Below are 19,652 nucleotides of genomic sequence, written 5' to 3' on the forward strand. Positions count from 1 at the left end.
ACTAAATGAGGAGCGTGATTATAGGTTGAATTGAAAGCAGTATACATTTTACTGAACATTCTTAAAGCCTTTATTCGTCACATTTGTCTACACTCCGTCCGCCAACCCTTTCGCTTCCTTCCTTTCCTTCTCCTCCCGCAACGTTTCCCACTCTTCCGTGTGGCGCGACTTCCGGTGGCTGTAGTAGTTAGCCTTCGAGTTAAACGTGGCCTCACAAAACTCGCACTTGTACAGCGGCATCCGGGTGTGCAGCGCTGCCACGTGCTCCGTTAGATAGATTTTCCGCTTAAACCGCTTCCCACACTGGTCGCACGCAAACTGATCGCCCGAGTGGACCCGCTTCTTGTGATGCTCGAGCGCAATACTGTTCGGGCTGTCGTGTCCACACACATCGCACCGATGCACCCGGTCCACTTCCAGATGCATACGCTGCATGTGCCTCTGCATATTGTACTTCCCCCGTAGCCGCTTGCCACAGTGCACGCACTGTACCAGCTCAACCGTTTCGATGCCCCGATGCTGCTTGATGTGCCGATCCAGCACCATGCTGGTGGAAAAGTTCTTCCCACACAGATCGCACATGTACGCAGGCGTGGGTGCGTCGTGTACCTGTGCGATATGTTTCTTAATGTACCGACTGTTGACCGTTTTCCCGCACAGCTTACATACGGTAATTTCGTGCGCAATCCGATGCGCATCCCGTTGCCGTTTCGTGTGAAACGTCTTATCACAGTGTTCACAGCCGAACGATTTGCTTTGCTGCGCGTCAACGTGCTGCTCGGCCACGTGGTGCAGCAGGTAGCGTTTGCTTTTAAACGTTCTATCGCACAGCTCGCAACGGATCGTTCCACGGTGCGAGGCGATGTGTTCCATTACGCGAAACCGTCGGTACAGCTGTTTGCCACAGCAGCGTAAAAATCCGCGGCACTGGTGCTGCTTGCGGTAGTGTAGCTGGAGCGCAAAGAACCGATCGAACTGTTGCTCCGTCTTGGCCGGGCACAGCTCACAGCGCATCGTGAAAAACTCCCGTATTATACGATCATTCTCATGCAGTTCGCGTTGCTCCGAATCCGGGCCGGGGTTGGGCTCGGTTGCTTCATCCCTACCATCTGTTCGTTCGGTGTGCTTTTGCTTTTCGGTTTCCGCTGGCAAATTAAGCTTTGCTACAGTGTCTTGTACATCTTCCGATGACAGTGAATCTTCCCCATCATCCAACGTTACTTCAACGTCCTCTATTAAGGGGTGATGCTCACTGACGTTATCGGGTTCGGACGGATCTTCTTGATGGTCTGCATCGTCCGGATCGTTGTTCTCTCTTTTCACACACGCTTGCAGTAGGATCTCCTGATTGTTACGCACCTCTTCGCTGAACTCGCTGAAGTCGCGTACCGTTGTCACACATCGTGGACATACTTTTGTGGGCAAGTTGGGCTCGGTTCGAGAAAGCTAGAAATTATCAACATCAAGTTAGTTTAGTGACGGGATTATGCGGATGGTCATGCGCCGTGAATGCACATACCGGAAAATAAAACACTTTACACAAGATGGGGCTGATTTTATCGTCCGATATGGAACATCCTTTCCGAGCACTGATGGTACCGAGACATAATCGACACTTTTCACGCATCTTGATCGCCGGCGATCGGACCGAAATTGGCGAGAGCTGCGATGTTTACCGTAGCAGCGTTCTGTTGTTGTTTACTTTGCACACTCTGCCAATGCTGACATTCGCCGTTGACAGCTGTGTGTCAAAATGGAAATATTTCAAACCATCCGGACGATAACCCTTCGGTGCGTTGAAATATTTCATCCAGAGGATCGTGGGGCAGGATTCAGGATGCATTCCGTAAGCCGACACACTAAGCTCAGCGAAAACCCTCATTTATTACGTTGCACGATAAAAAGCGAAACTGCCCGCGAAACATATTACCCACCCATATGCTTTAATCCTATGTACCATAGATGTATTGTTTACAATCTAACGGATCAACCAACGTGTCTCGTCGATTGATTCGCAACACCTGCAATGCCCACCGGCAGACATGGACACAGCCTACACAATCGTCTCCAAGTTTCGATTCATCTTCTTCATCATTCTCATCCGCTTGTGCGCTTCCCACTCTTCCGGGTGTTTGTTTTTCCGGTGCGTGAAATGGTTCGCGTGCGAGTTAAACTTCATACCGCAGTACTCGCACGTGTACAGCGGCACGTTCGTGTGCGATGCAATGTGCTCGCGCAGGTACAGCTTCCGCTTGAACCGCTTGCCGCAGTGTTCACATTCGTGCTTTTCCTGCACGTGCACCCGCTGCTTGTGGTAGGCCAGCGCCCGACTGTTCGGACTTTCGTGCGGGCAAACGTCGCACCGAAACACCTGACCCTGCTCGTTGTGCAGGAAGCGTACGTGCTTGTTCAGATTGTACTTCCCGTTGAACCATTTCTGGCAGTACGCGCACTGCATCCGCTCGATCGGTTCCAGCCCCATATGCTCCTTGATGTGCCGATCCATGGCGGCCTTCGTGCGGAACATTTTCCCGCACGTCGCACAGATATGGTTGCTGTCGTCGTTATGCATCTGGGTAACGTGCACCTTGAGCGCGTAGTTGCTGGACAGTACCTTCTTGCAGATGTTACATTCCGCCCGCACGTGCATCAGCTGGTGAGAGCGCAGCAGGTACTGCTTCGGGTAGGACAGCCCACACTTGCCACACTTGAACGGTCGCTCTTCCTCGGTCCCGTGGCTTTTGGCCATATGCAAACCGAGATAGCGCTTCGTTTTGTAGCTTCGGTTGCACACCTCGCACCGTATCGTGCCCCGGTGCACGGCTATGTGATCGAGCAGTGTGTAGCGATGGAAAAACTGTTTGTTGCAGCACCGCAGGTACCCCCGGGTGTCATGCACCAGCTGGTAGTGCTCCTGGAGCTGCACAAAGTTATCCAACAGGATGGAACAGATTTCGCACTCGAGGGTGTAGAATTCCTTTATCTTTTCGTCCTTTTCCTGCAGCCGTGCCTTCTGGTCTTTCGTGCTGTTATTTGCTTTCCTATCACCAGCGGCCGACCTACGGCCACGTCCTCTTCGGCGTGTCGTGATGGCATCATCGTCCCCGTCATCATCATCACCATCACCATCATCACCAACGAAAGAACATTCCGATTCCGGTTCCGATTCTTCCGGGGAAATATTTTTGCCAAACTCTTCCTTCACCACAACACACTCGATACCGAGCGGTTCTTCCGATGGTTCGCGTTGGAGCAGTTCAATCTGCAGATCCGGTTCCACTTTTATACTAGCGGCCGATTTAGACGTGTTTCCGGTTCCCGATGCTAATCTCAGCTGCTTTTGATTCGCCTGTACCTGTTGGCTGTATGTGTAAAACTCCGATACGGTCGACTCGCACTGCTGACATACCTGCTCCGGCAGTGACCCTTCGGCAGGAAGCTGCAAAACAAAGCAGGGGTAAAAACTATAGCCTTCCACAGCAATCTCACGCACTGTCTGCACGAAGAGGACCGCTGTTTACCGCGAATAGGAACACATTTTTCAGCTTCCGTCGAAACGATTCGTCCGTTATTGCTATGGTTACTGCACGCTGCACTTCTTCTAGACACAGGCGACACTTTTCATCCATCTTCTTCTTATTCGTCTGTGTGCTTGACCGCGTTTTGATCGCTTTTGCACGAATCCCAGCTTCCGGGCGGGATTCTACAACTTATCCATCGGGTTAGTTTGGTGAGTCAATTCAGTGGCCGATATGTTCCGTTGGTGAAGTAGAATTGTTCGCTCCCCGATCGGTTCGTTGCAATTGCACCCAAACAAAACCAGCGATTGATGATGGCTGCTGCCTGTCAAACACTCAACATCAACAACATCCTACAGTGCTGGACAATTTTTACGCTCGGTAATTGTAATGCCCATCGGTTGAGGTATAGTAATATTATTATAGTAAGTAATATATTGTTTACTAAAAATACATAAAATAAGTGATGTTTTATTGTACACAATCGAGAAAGGGAGATACGCTTCCCCAAACCCTCTTATGCATCTTTCTCCTTCTTTAGCTCACTGTCCGGAGCCCGTCGTTGCGCATCCAGAAACGCCTGCCGGCGGGCCTGATACTCTTCGGGATGTTTGATCTTGCGGTGGTTGTAGCAGTTGGCGTTCGAGTTGAACTTGGCATCACAGATACCACACTCGTACAGTGGTTTCCCGGTGTGGGAAGCAATATGTTCCCGCAGGTACAGTTTCCGCTTGAACCGCTTGCCGCACAGCTCACACTCGAACCGCTCGACCACGTGCACCCGCTTTTTGTGATCCAACAGCGCCCGGCTGTTGGGGCTTTCGTGCGGACACAGATCGCACCGAAACACCTGCCCCTGCTCGTTGTGCATAAATCGGACGTGCTTGCGCAGATTGTACTTCCCGTGGAACCACCGCTGGCACACGTTGCACTGCACCTTCTGTACCACCTCCAGCCCCCGATGCTCGTTAATGTGGCGCTCCATCGCCAGCTTCGTGCGGAACTCCTTGCCGCACACGTCGCAGATTTGATTACTGTCGCTACCGTGCATGTGCGTGACGTGCGTCTTCAGCGCGTACTTGGACGAGACGACCTTCTCGCAGATCGGACACTTTTCCGACAGATGGTTCGCCTGGTGCGCTTTCAGCAGATGCTCCTTGTGGAACGATTGATGGCACTTGCCGCACTTGAACGGCCGGTCCTCCTCGCGGCTGTGGCTTTTCATCATGTGCACCGCCAGATAGCGGCTGCTTTTGTAACTCTTCTGACAAATCTCGCACTTGATCGTACCCTGGTGGGCAGCGATATGATCGAGCAGCTGGAACCGGCGATAGAACTGCTTTTCGCAGCACCGTATGTAACCCTTGGTACCGTGCACCCGTCGGTAGTGTACCTGCAGGTAGGAAAAGTTCTCCACTGGCATCAAGCAAATTTCACACTCGAACTTGAAAAACTCCCTCATCCGCTTGTCATCCTCCGTGTGGCGGGCCTGCTCTTCCGGTTCCAGCTGGTCGTCGGGCGTTTGTTGGTCCGCTTTGAGCGCCCGTTCCCTTTTCTTTGGCGTCTGTTTGTACTTTACTATCCGTGTCCGGCGAGGCCGTTTCAACGTACCATCCGTCGGATCAACCTTAGGTACGAAATCTTCATCGTCGTCGTCCTCATTGCGTTCTTCTAACGCATCATCACTAGCGTCGTCCGCTGAGTCACTGGCGGCCTGCAGCTGCCTTCGTTTGGCTGGTTTACGTGTCACGATAATGTTCACCTCGGGCTCGTGCTTTTCTTGCGTATTTTCTAATTCTGCATCATAAAAATCTTGCACCTCCGGTGCTTCGACTTTCACCTCTTCAAACGGCTGATATTTCTCCTCCTTCCATCCGAGCTTCAGCTGTTCCTGGTTCGATTGCACCTGGACGGCGTAGCAGTGAAAATCCGACACGGTCGTGCGACACTCGCAACAGACCAGGTCCGGCAGCAACTCTTCCGGCAGGATCTGCAAGGAACGGAGTAAGTTAGAAGAGGTGACGCCGTTTTACAGCTATGCCTCCAAGCCGCGCACGGAACGTACCGGAAAATTGAACACCTTTTCCAGCTTTGCACTAAACTCATCGTCTGTGATCGGTGTTCCGGTGTTGCCGGAACCGAAACGCTTCAAGCACAGGCGGCACTTTTTGTTCGTTTCGTCGTTTTCCGACGATTTTTCAGTCTCCGTCTTGAACATTGCGAGCTGTGTTTGTTGTGTTGTTTTGTTGCTGCTTCGCTTGCACACAATGGCTCTCACAGCTGTCAAACATACGTACAGTGACCGACAAATGTGTGCAACTAGGACGCGCAAATGCGTACGCGCGGCGAAATTGCGGCAATCATTTTGAAATGCGAAAATTACGCAGCATGTACGATAAAGCCTTTGCATTGTTTGTGATATTTAAAAATCTAAGCAAAACAAAGGCGGATGATGATGGTTTGTTGGTATGTACATTAAAACTAGTTTATTTAAAATATCGTCCCACGTGCTAACAGCAAGCAATGCCGAACGGCCCGTTACACACGTACAGCGTAAGCCAAATTGTTTCTACTGGTTCCCGGTATTATTCATCAACCGTTCCGTCCGCAACCGGGCCCGTGCCTCCCATTCCTGCGGATGTTTGTTTTTGCGGTGCGTAAAATAGTTTGCCTTCGAGTTGAAGGTACGATTTTCGCAGATTTCGCACGTATACAGTGGAACGTTCGTGTGCGTCGCAACGTGTTCGCGCAAGTTGGGTCTGCGCTTGAACCGCTTCCCGCAGTACTCACACTCAAACCGTTCCTCCACGTGTATCCGCTGCTTGTGGTTCGCAAGGGCCCGACTGTTCGGGCTAACGTGCTGACAAACGTCGCACGGAAACGCCTGCCCATCCTGCATGTGCAGGAAGCGTATGTGCTTGTTCAGATTGTACTTCCCGCTGAACCACTTCTTGCAGTACTCGCACTGCAGCCGCTCCACCAAATCCAGCCCCCGGTGCTCGTTGATGTGCCGTTCCATCGCCGGTTTCGTGCGAAACACCTTGCCGCACGTGTCGCAGATGTGATTGCCATCATCACCGTGCATCTGGGCGATGTGCACCTTGAGCGACTGATTGTTCGAGAGCACCTTTTGGCAAATGTGGCACTGTTGCTGCACGTGCAGCAGCTCGTGTGCCCGTAGCAGATACTGCTTGGGATAGGAAATGTGACACTTGCCACATTTGAATGGCCGATCCGCCTCGCTGCTGTGGCTTTTGGCGATGTGCAGCAACAGATACCGTTTGGTTTTGTACGTTTTCTTGCAAATTTCACACCGAGTCGAACCGCGATGTGCTGCAATGTGATCCACCAGTATGTAGCGACGAAAGAACTGCTTACCACAGCACCGCACGTATCCTCGCGTGCTGTGCGCCTGTCGATAATGGTCTAGCAGCGTTACGAAGCTGTCCAGCGGTGCAGAACATATCTCACACTCAAGGGTGAAGAAATCTTTTATCAGCCGATCGTTTTCCAGCTGCTTGGCTTGCACTTCTCGCTTTGAGCTGTCCTGCGGTGTGCTGTCTTTGGTTGCGATGATTCTATCTTCCACGAATCTGCGACTCTTCCTCCGGGATATTTGGTGCACTTGCTCCTCTTCAGGCGCACTATCCGTACCGTTCCCTACTAATGAATCGGGTTGTATCTCAGCTTCGGAACATCCTGCGCTACTCGGTTGAACTTCTTGCGTCCCCTCTCTCACACCAGGAACGCTGTTGGAAGGCCATTCTTCCGCCTCGAAATAATCATCATCGTACAGCGACTCAACCTTCACATTTTCCACCGGCTGCAGAGTGTTTTTCGTAGTCTGTTCGATCAACTGTTTCTGGTTGAGCCGTACCCGGTGGCAGTAGGAGCTAATGTTGGCCACCGTGCATCTACATTCATCGCACACGCATTCTGGAAGCTGCACATCGAACGCAATCTGCATAAAAGGGAGGCAAAACAACACATTACCAGGATGATGGACGGTCTCCGAAGCCGTGCACACTTCCTAGCACTTTACTTACCTCAAAATGGAACACATTTTTTAGCTCCACATGCAGCGTGGTGTCCCTTATCGATAGGCTCGGTCCGTTCGGTAAACTTCCGAGGCAAAGACGACATTTTTCACGCATTTTTGAGCCTCCGGTTCATGCCTGGTCGATGCGTTCCCAAGGGGAAATTTTAGAGGATAAATATCTCCCTCTCTTTCTATTTATACACCTCTTCCGCTCGCACTCATGGATGATTTGTCACACACTCGAGTTTGGTTCATGATGACCTAAATGTTTACATTTTGCCCAAGGGGAAATTCTCGAGGATAAATATCCCCCTCTCTTTCTATTTATACACCTCTTCCGTTTGCACTCATGGATGATTTGTCACACACTCGAGTTTGGTTCATGATGACCTAAATGTTTACATTTTGCTCTCCTTTTATTATTATACCCATCTCGCTTACGCCTATAAATTCACCTTGTTTGGGTGAATATGTGTATGGGCATGTGTGCACTCGTACAGGGTTTGTCTCGTTACTTTACGATATGAACGGCATATATTATACCGTCATTATTGTTTTTTTTCAATTCGTTCGAGTATTTTCATTCAATCCCGAAGTGTTTTTAGTTCTTCAATTTCTTTCACATGGTTTTCGATATGATTTTATTGTCAAGACGGTAGGTTTTGTCGAAAAAATGTATATAACAAATTGAAACACTTTGTACAAAATATGCCGTTCGCATCGCAAAGTGAATAGGCGAGCCCTGTATCTTTGATCGCTGATTTTTGGTCTGGCTGCTCATGGAGAAGGGGTAAGAGTTAATGCGTGATTTGGTTAGAAGAGAGGGAGAGGTTGACAAACCCGATCGTCTTCGTTCTATCTTCTCCGCCAATAAATGTTGCGGAAAATTTTATTAGGTTTCAAGTCGTGCGATTTGTTTTGAGCAATTTGTGCAGGCAATGATTTCGTCAATAAGAAAGGATGCTGCGGATCTTTCGATCGTCATAGGGATCGGCTCAGGATATGCCTTCAAATACCGTTACTACATTAACCTTCACGACGACCATGTTCCGGACATAAATGGGGACGACACTGGAGCATTTCTTTGCCTGTTTCAGCTGGGCAATATGTACGTGATGCATTGCGCTCGTTCATGTTTTTATTGGTAAGTAAAAGTCATAATTCTATAACCTATATAATCGCCTCTTCTGTATTAACATGTAAAGTAACCATTTTATATTTACATCTTGTATTTCTAGCATCTAACACTATCGCACTGAGCGGCCGGGATGGGCCTCCGGCTCGAAGGGAACAATCGACACCAACAGGAGATTGACTACACTGTGTGAACCATCCTGTCCAGTGCAACCAGGCAACACAACATTCCTCTTCAGCAACAGCACCATCATAATCCGTGCTAGCAGCAACCATTGCTGTCGGGAGACTAAAAGATGCAAAATTGATCTTAAATAAAAGCAAACAAATTTGTGTAGAATGATGATTGATCAAACTTACTGTTAATGGAAGGCACTTTATACACAGCAGGACGGTAGGAAGAACTGAACGGAAAAAGAACACCCAATGCTGATTGCTGGCAAGCCGCCGGTAACGTAATGACCAATTTGGAACCCGTGATCGAGCAGAGTCAGTGTTCAAGGCCAAGCACGATTCCGGCATACGATATGCATTCTCCGATACCCATGGCCAGGTTCTCCTACGAGGTACAGCGTGTGCTCACCCGCTAACTGTAAATGCACAATCCGTTGATATCCTCCTCACCGCATAGTTGTCGTGAACCTTTTCCCGCTCTGTCTTCCGTGCTAACACCTCTCAACGATCACCATGGCGCTGCAGAACTAAAAGGCAAAAAAACTATAAGCCAGATAACTAGGATAAAAGCATATAATTATATTTACCTGATTAGATGCACTCATCGACTTTGTAGAGCAAACAGATTTTTGAATCTGAAAAATAAGAAAATTTCAACCGGTACAAGCCATTCCAGCGTCTAGTACAACTGTAGCACTGCTTCTTTTTTTCTTCTTAACCACACCATGATCTGCTACGCGCAAGCGTACCACGCTCCAATTTATATTACGTGTATTTCATTCCTGCTCTGAGCAAGTCTGGTGGTTCAGTCTTCAGGCTGAGGTATACATGCACACGGCATTCTGTTTCTAATCTTACTATTACTCACCCGTTTCAGCACACCGAAAAAGTTTCACACGCACGGATCACAGCTGATAAACAACACACTCGACGCCCACCCCCTCCAACCTTGCAGCGAAAGTTCCATTGTTACACACAACCATACCACCACACAACGCGAAGAGTCTACGGACATGAAGAGAAGCAAAGCAACATCAGGAGAGAAAAGAGCAAATACAAGAATAGAGGAACTCTCGAACACACATGACGAGACACGACAAGACACAATACATTGACAAAAACTTATCCTCGAATATTTGTTTACATTTTGCATGGCTATCCTCGAAAAATTTATCGAAGCATAGATTTTTCGAGGATAGTGAACTTTTGTTTATTTACATTCGATGAACATGGTTCCGGTTCATTTTATGACAGGGTTCATTCAAAATGTAAACAAACAGAATCAAAACAAAAACAAATTATCCTCGAAATAATTTGGAATCTCGTAAATCTTTTCGAGGATATTTCGTTAACGAATGTATTTACCAAAACATTTACGAAAACAGGGGGAACAGACAACTTGGGTTGTTGCCTTTCGCACACAACCGTACCAATGTTATCAAACAACATCAGCCAGCTGTCAGTCAGTGCGGCTCATAAACAGTAGATCCATGACGGCGGCTGTCACCAGCCGTGAGCGAATACTTCCACAAGCAGCAATTGTTTTGTTGCATACAGTTGCAGCGAAGCAAATTGAACTCAGAATTCTCCGCAATTACTGGACAAAAAGGGAAAGCGTCATGGAATCAAATTCTCGGAAAAGAGTGCTTCCTTCCCAACGCGACAAAAAAACGGGCCACATTTACAAGCTATGTAAAAAACTGGAACAGCATATTGACCAGGAATTCGAGGAAGAAACCACAACAGCAACACTTAAACTGGAATGTAAGCACAGTTGATCTTTCCGATGAATTCTGTTTTGATAAACGTATAACGCACGATGAACTGGTTCTAGGTGTTTCAGACGATGAACAGGACGCATTGGCAACGGGCGATGGCTTCAACGAGTTAAATATGGCCTGCTCGGACAGTGAAGATTCTCATGAAGATTTCGGATCGAATGGTTGCGAATCGGTACTTCAGTCACATCACCTCACCCAGGAGCACCGAAAAACGATCACGAGGAACGGTGAATGCGTACCGCACGATGCCACTAACGCAACCATCCTGAGTACGTTGATAAAGGTATCGGAGCAAATCAAGAATTTGCAAGACAGCACCGGCAGCATCCGCAAGGAGGTGGCAGACATTTCGGTCCGGTTGGGGCGGGTCGAGAAAAAGGTGGGCCTTTCGCTGGCCACCATGGAGCAAATGAAAGATGTGGTAATTAGCAGCAGTGCGAGGCTCGCTGAATGCGACCCGGCAACAAGGGCTTTCAATTTTAAAGCAGTAAGTAACGAAGCGGAACTGATGGAGCTCGATGCCCAGCTGGGCACGGATGAGGAATTTTATACCAACGTGAAAAAGTGGCTTGCTGTACAAATAGACGTCGAAGACCCGGACAATCGGCTCCACCTAGCGATGGATTTGGTATTCGAACGCACGTTTCTACCGCTCTGCAGCTGGAAAGGTAATGGTAAACCGGGTCCGAAAATTCCACTTGGTGCCCGAACCAACATTATGAAGCTGTTTGGCGATCTGGGTAGCACTAAGTTTATTACCGTCAATCAACTTTTCGTTCAAAAGTTTTTCTTGAAAAAATTGCCCCACGCTAAGAATAGGGTGAACAACGCGGGTCTGCGAAAAACGCTATGCCACAAGCGAACATTGAAAAAGATTTGAGTTTTGTTTTTGGTTTTGCGGAATGTATGTGATCAATAAAATTTACTAGACACACCAACTTGTTGCGTGAAATCCAAGATTGCTAAGGTACCGTATTCTGTTCGGTGAGGATATGTATGGGATACTGGGACCCGCCTTCGTAGATTCCTGTGTGTATACTTCTCAAAGCAACCTTTTGCAGCTAGTGGCAGTTAGTGGTTCCGTTCCGCAGTCATCAAATCGCACGAAAACGCATCCCGAGACGACTGTAATGTCCAGTGTGGTTGGATTACGAAGCGACAGCTCGCCGCTGAATGAGCCTTCTGCGGCAAACATTTTAAACTTGTTAAGCAGGATGTCCAAAAAATGGCAGAAATGAACAAAAAATCTGACCGTATCGAAAATGTGATAGCAAGCATGTCGGACCGATTGGGCCAGGTCGAGAAGAAGGTGGGCATTTCGTTGGCAACGCTCGAGCAGGTGAAGGATACGATGGTGCTAACGGACGAAACTTCGAAACCAGAAGTCCTCCAAACTCCGAGTCAGAAACGGAAGACACCGATCCTGCTGCGTTACGTTTCTTCTTCAAAGCAGTTAGCAACGAAGAGGAACTGCTTGCTTTCGACGCCAAGCTGGGTTCGGATGAAGAATTTTATGCCAATGTGAAACGGTGGCTTACAAGGCGAATCCATGCCAACGATCCCGACAATCGAATGCACATAGCGATGGATCTGGTGTTCGAACGCACATTTTTGCCACTATGCAGTTGGACTGGTAATGGCAGACCGACACCAAAAATACCCTTACGAACGCAAACGAACATTACAAAACTGTTTGCAGCCATCGGTAGCACTAAGTATTTTACTGCGAAAGGAGACACCGTGCGAAGGTTCTTTTTGAAAAAGTTGCGTAACGCTAAGTATAGAGTTAAATTGAAAAACTTAAGAACTTCAACGTGCCATAAGCGAAAATTAACTAACGATTAACTGGTGCTAAAGCTGATGAATAATTCTAGTGCGTCTGCTCAAGCACACACCTCGTTCAATCAATTGATGTTTTTTTTAAATTCATTTAGATGCAACCGAGGTTATATTCGACATTTGCATGGGTTTACTATAATCGTTAAGCTAGTAAACTGAGAGCACGTGAGTTGCAGTGGTCCTAGATTTGAAATTTATTCAAAATGAGAAAAATTTAAAATTTTGAAATTTATTTGAGAGATTCAAATTTCGAATCGTAGAGCTGTGCCACACCGTGTAGACAGACTGTAACATTTTTCAAGTGTATCGGTTTAAACGCAGCCTAAGCAGCTGTCAGTTGTTCTGGCTATTTGTTTACCTTTCAAGCGACGCGCAAACGCATTCCTCAGTTCACGAATAGCAAAAATACGATGGAGAGAGTTTTCGACCAAAAAACTTCACCGTCCTCAAAAGATGGCACAAGTGGCAGTGTTTACGAGCGTCGTAATGAAATAGAAGGCAAAATGGATCAGGAGTGTGAAGCAGCAAAGGCCACTTTACAAACTACAGCTGAATGTAAGCATATCGTACCGCTTCACACCTCACGTTACAATCGGCTTACATCAAGGAATTGATTATTTGCAGCTGATTCGGAAGATGAAGTGGAAAATTTTAGCTTGGCGGCTGAACAGGAAGCTTCGTCCGATAGTGATTCCACATCCCAGCCACATGACACCAACCAGAACGAAACCATGTTGGATAAGTTGCCCATTACTACGATTTCGGAAATGTTTAGCGTGCTGTCCAAACAAATCACAATAATGCTGGAGAATACCATAGAAATTGGACGGAAAACCGATCGCCTCCAACAGGCCGTAGCGGAAATATCGGACCGAATGGAGCTGGTCGAGCAACAGGTGCGCATTTCGGATACGCGGCAAATGACCCATGTAGTTAAGGAAGAATAAAAAAAATCCAACAGTTTAATAGGCGACTTGATGCTAATGAGAATTCAATTCATATTCGAATTCAAAATGTCCGAATTTTTTTATGCACGGGCGAGCGATCAAGGCATTTTACTTGTTTTTCTTTTTAAGCAGGTGTAAACATGTTTGTTTTAAATCTCAAGTTCGTACGCTCGTAACAGAAATGAGCAAATTCTGGTTTGTGAGCTCTCCGGGTCAAGACAGGAAATGATAAAAAAATGTTTAGATGCTTTTAAGTTTTTCTTCAGTTTTTTCATTGTAATACAAAATTTTAAAATGAAAAACACTCCAAAAGGCTAAGCAGAAGAAGCAATACTTTTTTTTATAGGTCCTATATTCAGTATACTTTTTGTTGACCTGGTCAGGGTAGAACACGTCTACCAGACATGGTCAGGTCGCCAATCCGTTTCCCCTCCCGGTCCAGGCCGCCTGCACTCATATACCCACGGTTAGGCATCCGATTTCCGGCAGGTTAGCCTTCGCCTGATCCAGTCAACGAGCTCGCAGCTAAGCCTCGTGCCGAACGAGTCTGCCGAACAGCACCTTCCCGTTGGGGCATGAGTCCAACATCCGCATCACGTGCACCAGCCATCGAACCGTGAGGTTTGTTTCATACCCACCCACCCACCAACCGAAATGGTGGGGTTCAATGAATCGTGACGTCTACTGGGCTTAGTGCTAGTGCTAGTTTGCGCTTTTTCGCTTCATATACACACTACAGGCCTTGCCCTTTTTTTTGGCCCGTTCCTTGGCATGGTATAACTTATTCTTAAAAAAACTGTTCACAGATACTTCGGTCACGGTAATGGACTGATTGCTACCGACATCCGCAAACAGTTTAAACACGTTCGTCCGTATTCCAAAACAAACTTTCGGTTCATACTTACCCTTACCGCTCCAATTGCATTGTGCGAAAAAGGATCGTTCTATCAATATGTCGAGCGCTAAGCGCAACCGATTGTCCGGGATGCTGTCTGGCAATTGCGTTAATAGCCACCTTTTCACATTATTGTAATACTCCTCATCTGCGCCAAGCTTTGTGTCAAACTCTGTCAATTCCTGCTCGGAGCTAATTTTCTTAAAAGCGAAACGCGGTTGCGCCGGTTGATCCCGTTCTTCCGGTCTCGACCATTCATCGCCGTTTATCATCACCGAATCCTTCACCTGTTCCAGCGTGGCCAACGAAATGCTCACCTTTTTCTCCACCCGTCCCAATCGTTCGGTAACGTACGTCAGCTCCTCTTGCATGTTGTCGGTTTTTTCCTCGATGGTTGTAATTGTTTCGTTCATCAGTGCGATCTGTTTGGATATTGTGCTGAGTGCGTCCGAAAGTAGTGCGTTTAATAGTGCGTTGCTTGGCATCACTACCGCATTCACTTTGTGCTCGGGGGCCTGGCTTGTGTTGTCACAATCTTCAAACGGATCTTCGTTGTCGGAGCAGGTCATCTTGAGGCTGGTAAGCAATGATCCGTCGGTGTTTGTCGAGATTCCGTTTGCTTGCTCATCTTCCGATTCGGCTGAAACAAACCGATTCGTTCATTGATATGCATAACGATGCGGCGAAGATGGTAGCTTATGCTTACATTCAACTTTAAAAGGGTCTATGGCCTGTTCGGCATCGCGCTCCGGGTCCATGTTTTGTTGAGGTCTGTGTATACAGCCAGATGTTTTGTCACGCCAGCACAGCGCACCAGAGCTGGGATATGTCTATTCGGAAGTAAATATCAACAACGATGACAGTTGCTTATGCTGCGTTTACACGGAGCATTACCGCGATTTTGTCTGTCTACACTACAATTGATGAATAGCACTCTTCTGTGTAGCGTAGGTTTTAAAACACAACACATTATTCCAGCGAGGTTATGATTCGTTTAACTTTTATTATAAATTGCTTTGAAAGGAGCTTCCCACATAAGGGCATTTTATTATAACGGTTGGAAACATTGGAGCACATTAAATTCTTCTTATTAGAGTTGATTACATCTATGAGTGATGTTTTTTCAAGGCTGACCCGTACAATGAGCAATTCCAATGATCTTTATTTGATTGGAGCCATCATTGCCACATCAATTATGTTTGTTCCTTTTTTTTTGTCGAAGTACGTTTCACGAGCTTGAAGCGTGAGGGGTTTTGCGCCTTAGTATTACCCTACTGGTCATGCTTTTTGTTTTGGCCCGTTCCTTGGCATGGTCCAACTTTTTCCTAAAGAAGCTCTGTACGAGAACCTCGGTCATGGTAACAAACTTATTGCTACCGATGTCCGCAAACAGTTTAAACATTTCTGTTCGATTGCCAAAACATACTTTTGGTTCATTCCTACCATGGCCGGACCAATTGCATTGTGCGAAAAATGATCGTTCCATCAATATGTCCATCGCTAGGTGCATACGATGGTTTGGGTTGCTGTCCGGCAGTTGCATTAATAGCCACTTTTTCACATTACTGTAATACTCCTCATCTGCGCCAAGCTTCGTACAAAACTCGGTGAACTCCTCTTCTGTGCTAATTTTCTTAAACGTGAAATGGAACCCTGGCAGACAGCAGCCTTCCGTTCTCGAACCTTCCGCGCCCATAGTCACCACCGAATCTTTCACCTGTTCCAGCGTGGACAACGAAACGCCCATCTTTTTCTCCACCCGTCCTAATCGGTCCAAAATGTTCGCCATATCCTTTTGCATGTTATCCGTTTTTTTGTCAATTTTTGAAATTTTGTCAACCATCAATGCCATTTGTCTGGAGATCGAACCAAGCGCCTTCGAAATGGATGCGTTTTCTATTCCGCAACTTGGCATTACTACGGCATTTGCTGGACGCTCGGTGGCCTGGCTTGTGTTGTCACAATCTTCAAACGGATCTTCGTTGTCGGAGCAGGTCATCTTGAGGCTGGTAAGCAATGATCCGTCGGTGTTTGTCGAGATTCCGTTTGCTTGCTCATCTTCCGATTCGGCTGAAACAAACCGATTCGTTCACTGGTATGTATCACGATGCGGTGAAGATGGTAGCTTATGCTTACATTCAACTTTAATAGGGGTTTTGGCCTGTTCAGCATCGTACTCCCGGTCGATCCTGCGTTCTATATTTTTACCGAGTCTATAAATTAAACCAGACTTTTTGTCACGTAGAGAAGGTTTTTCACTGAACTCCATTGCTAGCACGAATTTCACTGTAGAGCTGCGAGTTGGCGGTTTCCTGGCGTTGCTTCGGAGGTAAACAAACAACCATGCAGACAGTTGCTTATGCTGCGTTTATACGGAACACTACCGCAACACGATTATGGCTGTCTACACGGTTCATAAGCTTGGTGAATTCGAATTTTCAGGTAATCTTAGTATCGTTCAACGAACTTGCTCCATTTATCACGACGTACCCGAAGGTATCCGATGCATTTTGTAGAGGCGAATGAAACATTTTAAAACTTTAAAAGCCTTTTAGTCGTTACTTTCATATGGAACTTTGAATACACATCGCTGTAGGAGACACGTTTTGCTGTTAAGAGATTTATTTTATCAATTAAAGCGTTACCTTCAGACTATAATTGGAAAGATACCGAGACGGATATGTGACGGCGGACACGCACTATACATTTACAACAATTATTCAGTCCATTAAATGACTTCCGTGAGCCAGTACAAAGGCATGAAAAAATACGTGACCTTAAGTGAAAATAAGTCTTACTCCAGCTAACTCCGGCTATAGAAATCCCACTCTGAACTTGTATTTCCGCTACTTCAAGTATCGACATTGGTGGCTAACACGGTAGGATTGTTTGTTAAAATCCATTCGCACTTCGTAGTACTGAATGTCCAGTAATTTAAGGGAGCTTAAAGTTTGGCAAACCGATACCAAAATATGACTACCCGGAAACTATTTATTCGCGCCCACAATGATGCAATCCAACTTCAAACTGAATCCACGGTAGGGGTCATTCGTTTCAGCAGCTTCTGTTGCTTCAGCGCTTCCCATTCCTGCGGATGTTTGCTCTTTCGGTGAACGTACTTGTTCGCGTTCGAATTGAAAGTGATCCCACAGAACTCGCACGAGTACAGCGGAACGTTCGTATGGATTGCCAAATGTTCCTTCAGCGTTAGCTTCGTGTTCAGCTTCTTGCCACAGTACTCACACTCGTACGCCTGCTTCTGGCCGTGGGCTCGCACCTTATGATTGACGAGCGCCCTACGATTGGGGCTGATGTGCTGACACTCGTCACACTGAATCGGTCCCATTTCATCATGCACCCGCTTGCAGTGACTGCGCAGGTTGAGCTTACTGTCGAACCATTTGTCACACTGGTCACACTGGACGCGCTCGATCGTAAGCGTGCCGAGGTGTGCCTTGAGGTGGCGTTCCATCGCCAAATTGCACCGGAATTCTTTACCGCACGTTGGACAGATCTGCTTGTTATCGTTTCCGTGCATTTTTTGCATATGCCCTTTCAGTCCCAGCTCACCGGCCAGCACTTTGCCGCAGATGGTGCAGCGTACCCGCTCGTGGCGTTTCTTGTGCTGCTTTAGATGGTACAGCTTGTGGAAGGAAAAACTGCACTGATCACATTTGAACTGTCGCGCGTCCGGCGCGTCATGGTCAAGCTTGTGCAGCTCGAGCGAAAACGTGTTGCGGAACACTTTGCCACAGATGTCGCACACGATCGAACCGAGGTGCGCGCCAAGGTGTTCGAGCAGGCGCGCCCGGCGAAAGAACTTTCGGTTGCAGCACTGCACGTAACCGGTGGTTTTGTGCTCCTGGCGGTAATGCTGAAACAGATCCGGTACCGTCTCCGACATGTACGGGCACATTTCACAGCCCAGGTGAAAATGTTCTCGCAACAGCTTTTCGTCCTCCGCCCGGGGTCGTTTCTTTTTCCTTTTAGCTGTCGGCACTGGACCCCGCCGTTGCTCGTTATGCAGTAGCAATTCGTCGGTCGGCTGTTCGTTTGGCGAAGCTGTAAGGGTGTCCACCTGCTCAAGATGATAATCATCGTCCTCGTTTTCGCTTGATTCCATTTTAATCAAACTGCCGGAGAGCTGTGTTTCATCCGCGTTTTCTCCGTGCTGCGTGCCTTCTCCCAGCGGTTCCACCTTCAACAGCTCCACGTGAAACTGTTCATTGGCTTCAACGGTGCTGGACTCAAACGAAAGCGTTTGCCGGAAGATGTTCGTTTCTGGTGCAAACTTTTCGTTCGACTCCCCCTTAACCGTCTCCGCGGGCGGATTACCTGCTTCATCCTGGTACTCGATTGGTAATGCAGCTTCTAAACTCGCCTGATGCGATCGTACCTTTTCACTGTACTCGAAGAATTGTTCCACCGTCACACGGCATCCGCGGCAAGCTTCGGCGGGAAGATTTTCAACGGGTAAAATCTAACAACGAAACAAAAAAAAAAAAACGTTTCAGGTTTACTCGTGAACGACTCTCGAACGATCGGGAAGGTACCGCAAATGGAAACACGGCCTTGAGCTTTGGTTGAAACGCCTCATTGACGATCGCGATTTTGCCTCGCGCCACTCGGGGAAAGCTACGCAAGCAAAGACGACAGATTTGCTCAACGTTGTGCATCGTAAGTATGTGAATTTTACAGAATTAACAAACGGCATCAGCTCGGCGTGTTTTGAGCTTGAGCAAACACATCTCATCAACAACACAACAACAAGGTTGACGTACGCTCTGACAGCTGATTGTTATTGTTGTGCAGGGTTCGTTCGATAGAAATGAGAGAGTTGAAACGAAATTGCTTCAACTTTATCTTGTATACTGGTGATATATTGCATCCTGTGCAGTGCGATTGAGTTTATCAAGGTTGGAAAGTAGATATCAATACTAATGCTCAAAGTTAGGCACCTTCAACTCTGAGGTCTCTTAGTTGGGCCCTTTGGACAAGACCTTTCAGCTGAGAAATATCCCACGAAGTTCGATTGTAAGATAAGGTAGTTTGTCAATAAACAATAAATTCCTTGGACGACGCGATTTCTTAGTCTTTATGCAAAATAGAGCCATTCGCACGGCCGGAACGATATGACAACAAGCACTCCTGAACAACCGACTGAAGTAATAATAGCAATGCGTAATACCACCACCGACACTCTAAAGGCAATCATGAAGCAACACGAGCTCCGCGAAGAAAGAAACATTATTTCGATTCCCACCACCCCCAACGCAAAAGCCGGCATAATATGCAATCAGCTGATTAAAAATGCAGTTTGTTGTG

The 19,652-nt window shown here is 47.3% G+C and overlaps 7 protein-coding genes across 9 annotated transcripts; 2 read left to right on the top strand and 5 right to left on the bottom strand.

The window, feature by feature from the left end:
* Positions 1–18: 18 nt before the first annotated feature.
* On the bottom strand, positions 19–2,013 carry LOC118509026 (zinc finger protein 675-like). The gene is made up of 2 exons (XM_036049060.1): positions 1,520–2,013; positions 19–1,446 (listed from the first exon to the last, which is right to left on the bottom strand). The coding sequence occupies exons 1-2, from the start codon at positions 1,625–1,627 to the stop codon at positions 88–90; spliced, it is 1,467 nt and encodes a 488-aa protein (XP_035904953.1). The 5' UTR covers positions 1,628–2,013; the 3' UTR covers positions 19–87.
* A 40-nt stretch (positions 2,014–2,053) lies between these two features.
* On the bottom strand, positions 2,054–5,806 carry LOC118508829 (zinc finger protein 26-like). The gene is made up of 4 exons (XM_036048575.1): positions 5,584–5,806; positions 4,038–5,508; positions 3,522–3,709; positions 2,054–3,439 (listed from the first exon to the last, which is right to left on the bottom strand). The coding sequence occupies exons 1-4, from the start codon at positions 5,734–5,736 to the stop codon at positions 2,054–2,056; spliced, it is 3,198 nt and encodes a 1,065-aa protein (XP_035904468.1). The 5' UTR covers positions 5,737–5,806.
* A 171-nt stretch (positions 5,807–5,977) lies between these two features.
* Positions 5,978–10,358, bottom strand: LOC118509025 (zinc finger protein OZF-like). The gene is made up of 3 exons (XM_036049059.1): positions 10,269–10,358; positions 7,565–7,704; positions 5,978–7,479 (listed from the first exon to the last, which is right to left on the bottom strand). The coding sequence occupies exons 2-3, from the start codon at positions 7,670–7,672 to the stop codon at positions 6,088–6,090; spliced, it is 1,500 nt and encodes a 499-aa protein (XP_035904952.1). The 5' UTR covers positions 7,673–7,704; positions 10,269–10,358; the 3' UTR covers positions 5,978–6,087.
* On the top strand, positions 10,339–11,584 carry LOC118509027. Its single transcript, XM_036049061.1, has 2 exons — positions 10,339–10,629; positions 10,700–11,584. Exons 1-2 carry the CDS (start codon positions 10,356–10,358, stop codon positions 11,524–11,526), a joined length of 1,101 nt encoding a protein of 366 aa, XP_035904954.1. The 5' UTR covers positions 10,339–10,355; the 3' UTR covers positions 11,527–11,584.
* Positions 11,585–12,823: 1,239 nt separating this feature from the next.
* On the top strand, positions 12,824–13,463 carry LOC118509030. Its single transcript, XM_036049067.1, has 2 exons — positions 12,824–13,040; positions 13,110–13,463. The coding sequence occupies exons 1-2, from the start codon at positions 12,896–12,898 to the stop codon at positions 13,430–13,432; spliced, it is 468 nt and encodes a 155-aa protein (XP_035904960.1). The 5' UTR covers positions 12,824–12,895; the 3' UTR covers positions 13,433–13,463.
* A 297-nt stretch (positions 13,464–13,760) lies between these two features.
* On the bottom strand, positions 13,761–16,749 carry LOC118509028. Of its 3 annotated transcripts, XM_036049063.1 has the most exons (3): positions 16,464–16,749; positions 16,273–16,397; positions 13,761–14,842 (listed from the first exon to the last, which is right to left on the bottom strand). In XM_036049063.1, exons 1-3 carry the CDS (start codon positions 16,594–16,596, stop codon positions 14,135–14,137), a joined length of 966 nt encoding a protein of 321 aa, XP_035904956.1. In that variant the 5' UTR covers positions 16,597–16,749; the 3' UTR covers positions 13,761–14,134. The 3 variants fall into 3 exon arrangements, with proteins under 3 accessions (XP_035904956.1, XP_035904957.1, XP_035904955.1); XM_036049064.1 differs by lacking the exons at positions 16,273–16,397; positions 16,464–16,749 and adding an exon at positions 15,034–15,191 and having other exon boundaries at positions 13,761–14,967; XM_036049062.1 differs by lacking the exon at positions 13,761–14,842 and having other exon boundaries at positions 15,300–16,397; positions 16,464–16,731.
* A 169-nt stretch (positions 16,750–16,918) lies between these two features.
* Positions 16,919–19,245, bottom strand: LOC118509024 (transcription factor grauzone-like). Its single transcript, XM_036049058.1, has 2 exons — positions 18,881–19,245; positions 16,919–18,807 (listed from the first exon to the last, which is right to left on the bottom strand). Exons 1-2 carry the CDS (start codon positions 19,001–19,003, stop codon positions 17,350–17,352), a joined length of 1,581 nt encoding a protein of 526 aa, XP_035904951.1. The 5' UTR covers positions 19,004–19,245; the 3' UTR covers positions 16,919–17,349.
* Between the last annotated feature and the right edge of the window lie 407 nt (positions 19,246–19,652).

Source organism: Anopheles stephensi, chromosome 3, assembly GCF_013141755.1.
Source record: "Anopheles stephensi strain Indian chromosome 3, UCI_ANSTEP_V1.0, whole genome shotgun sequence".
Lineage (NCBI taxonomy): Eukaryota > Metazoa > Arthropoda > Insecta > Diptera > Culicidae > Anopheles > Anopheles stephensi.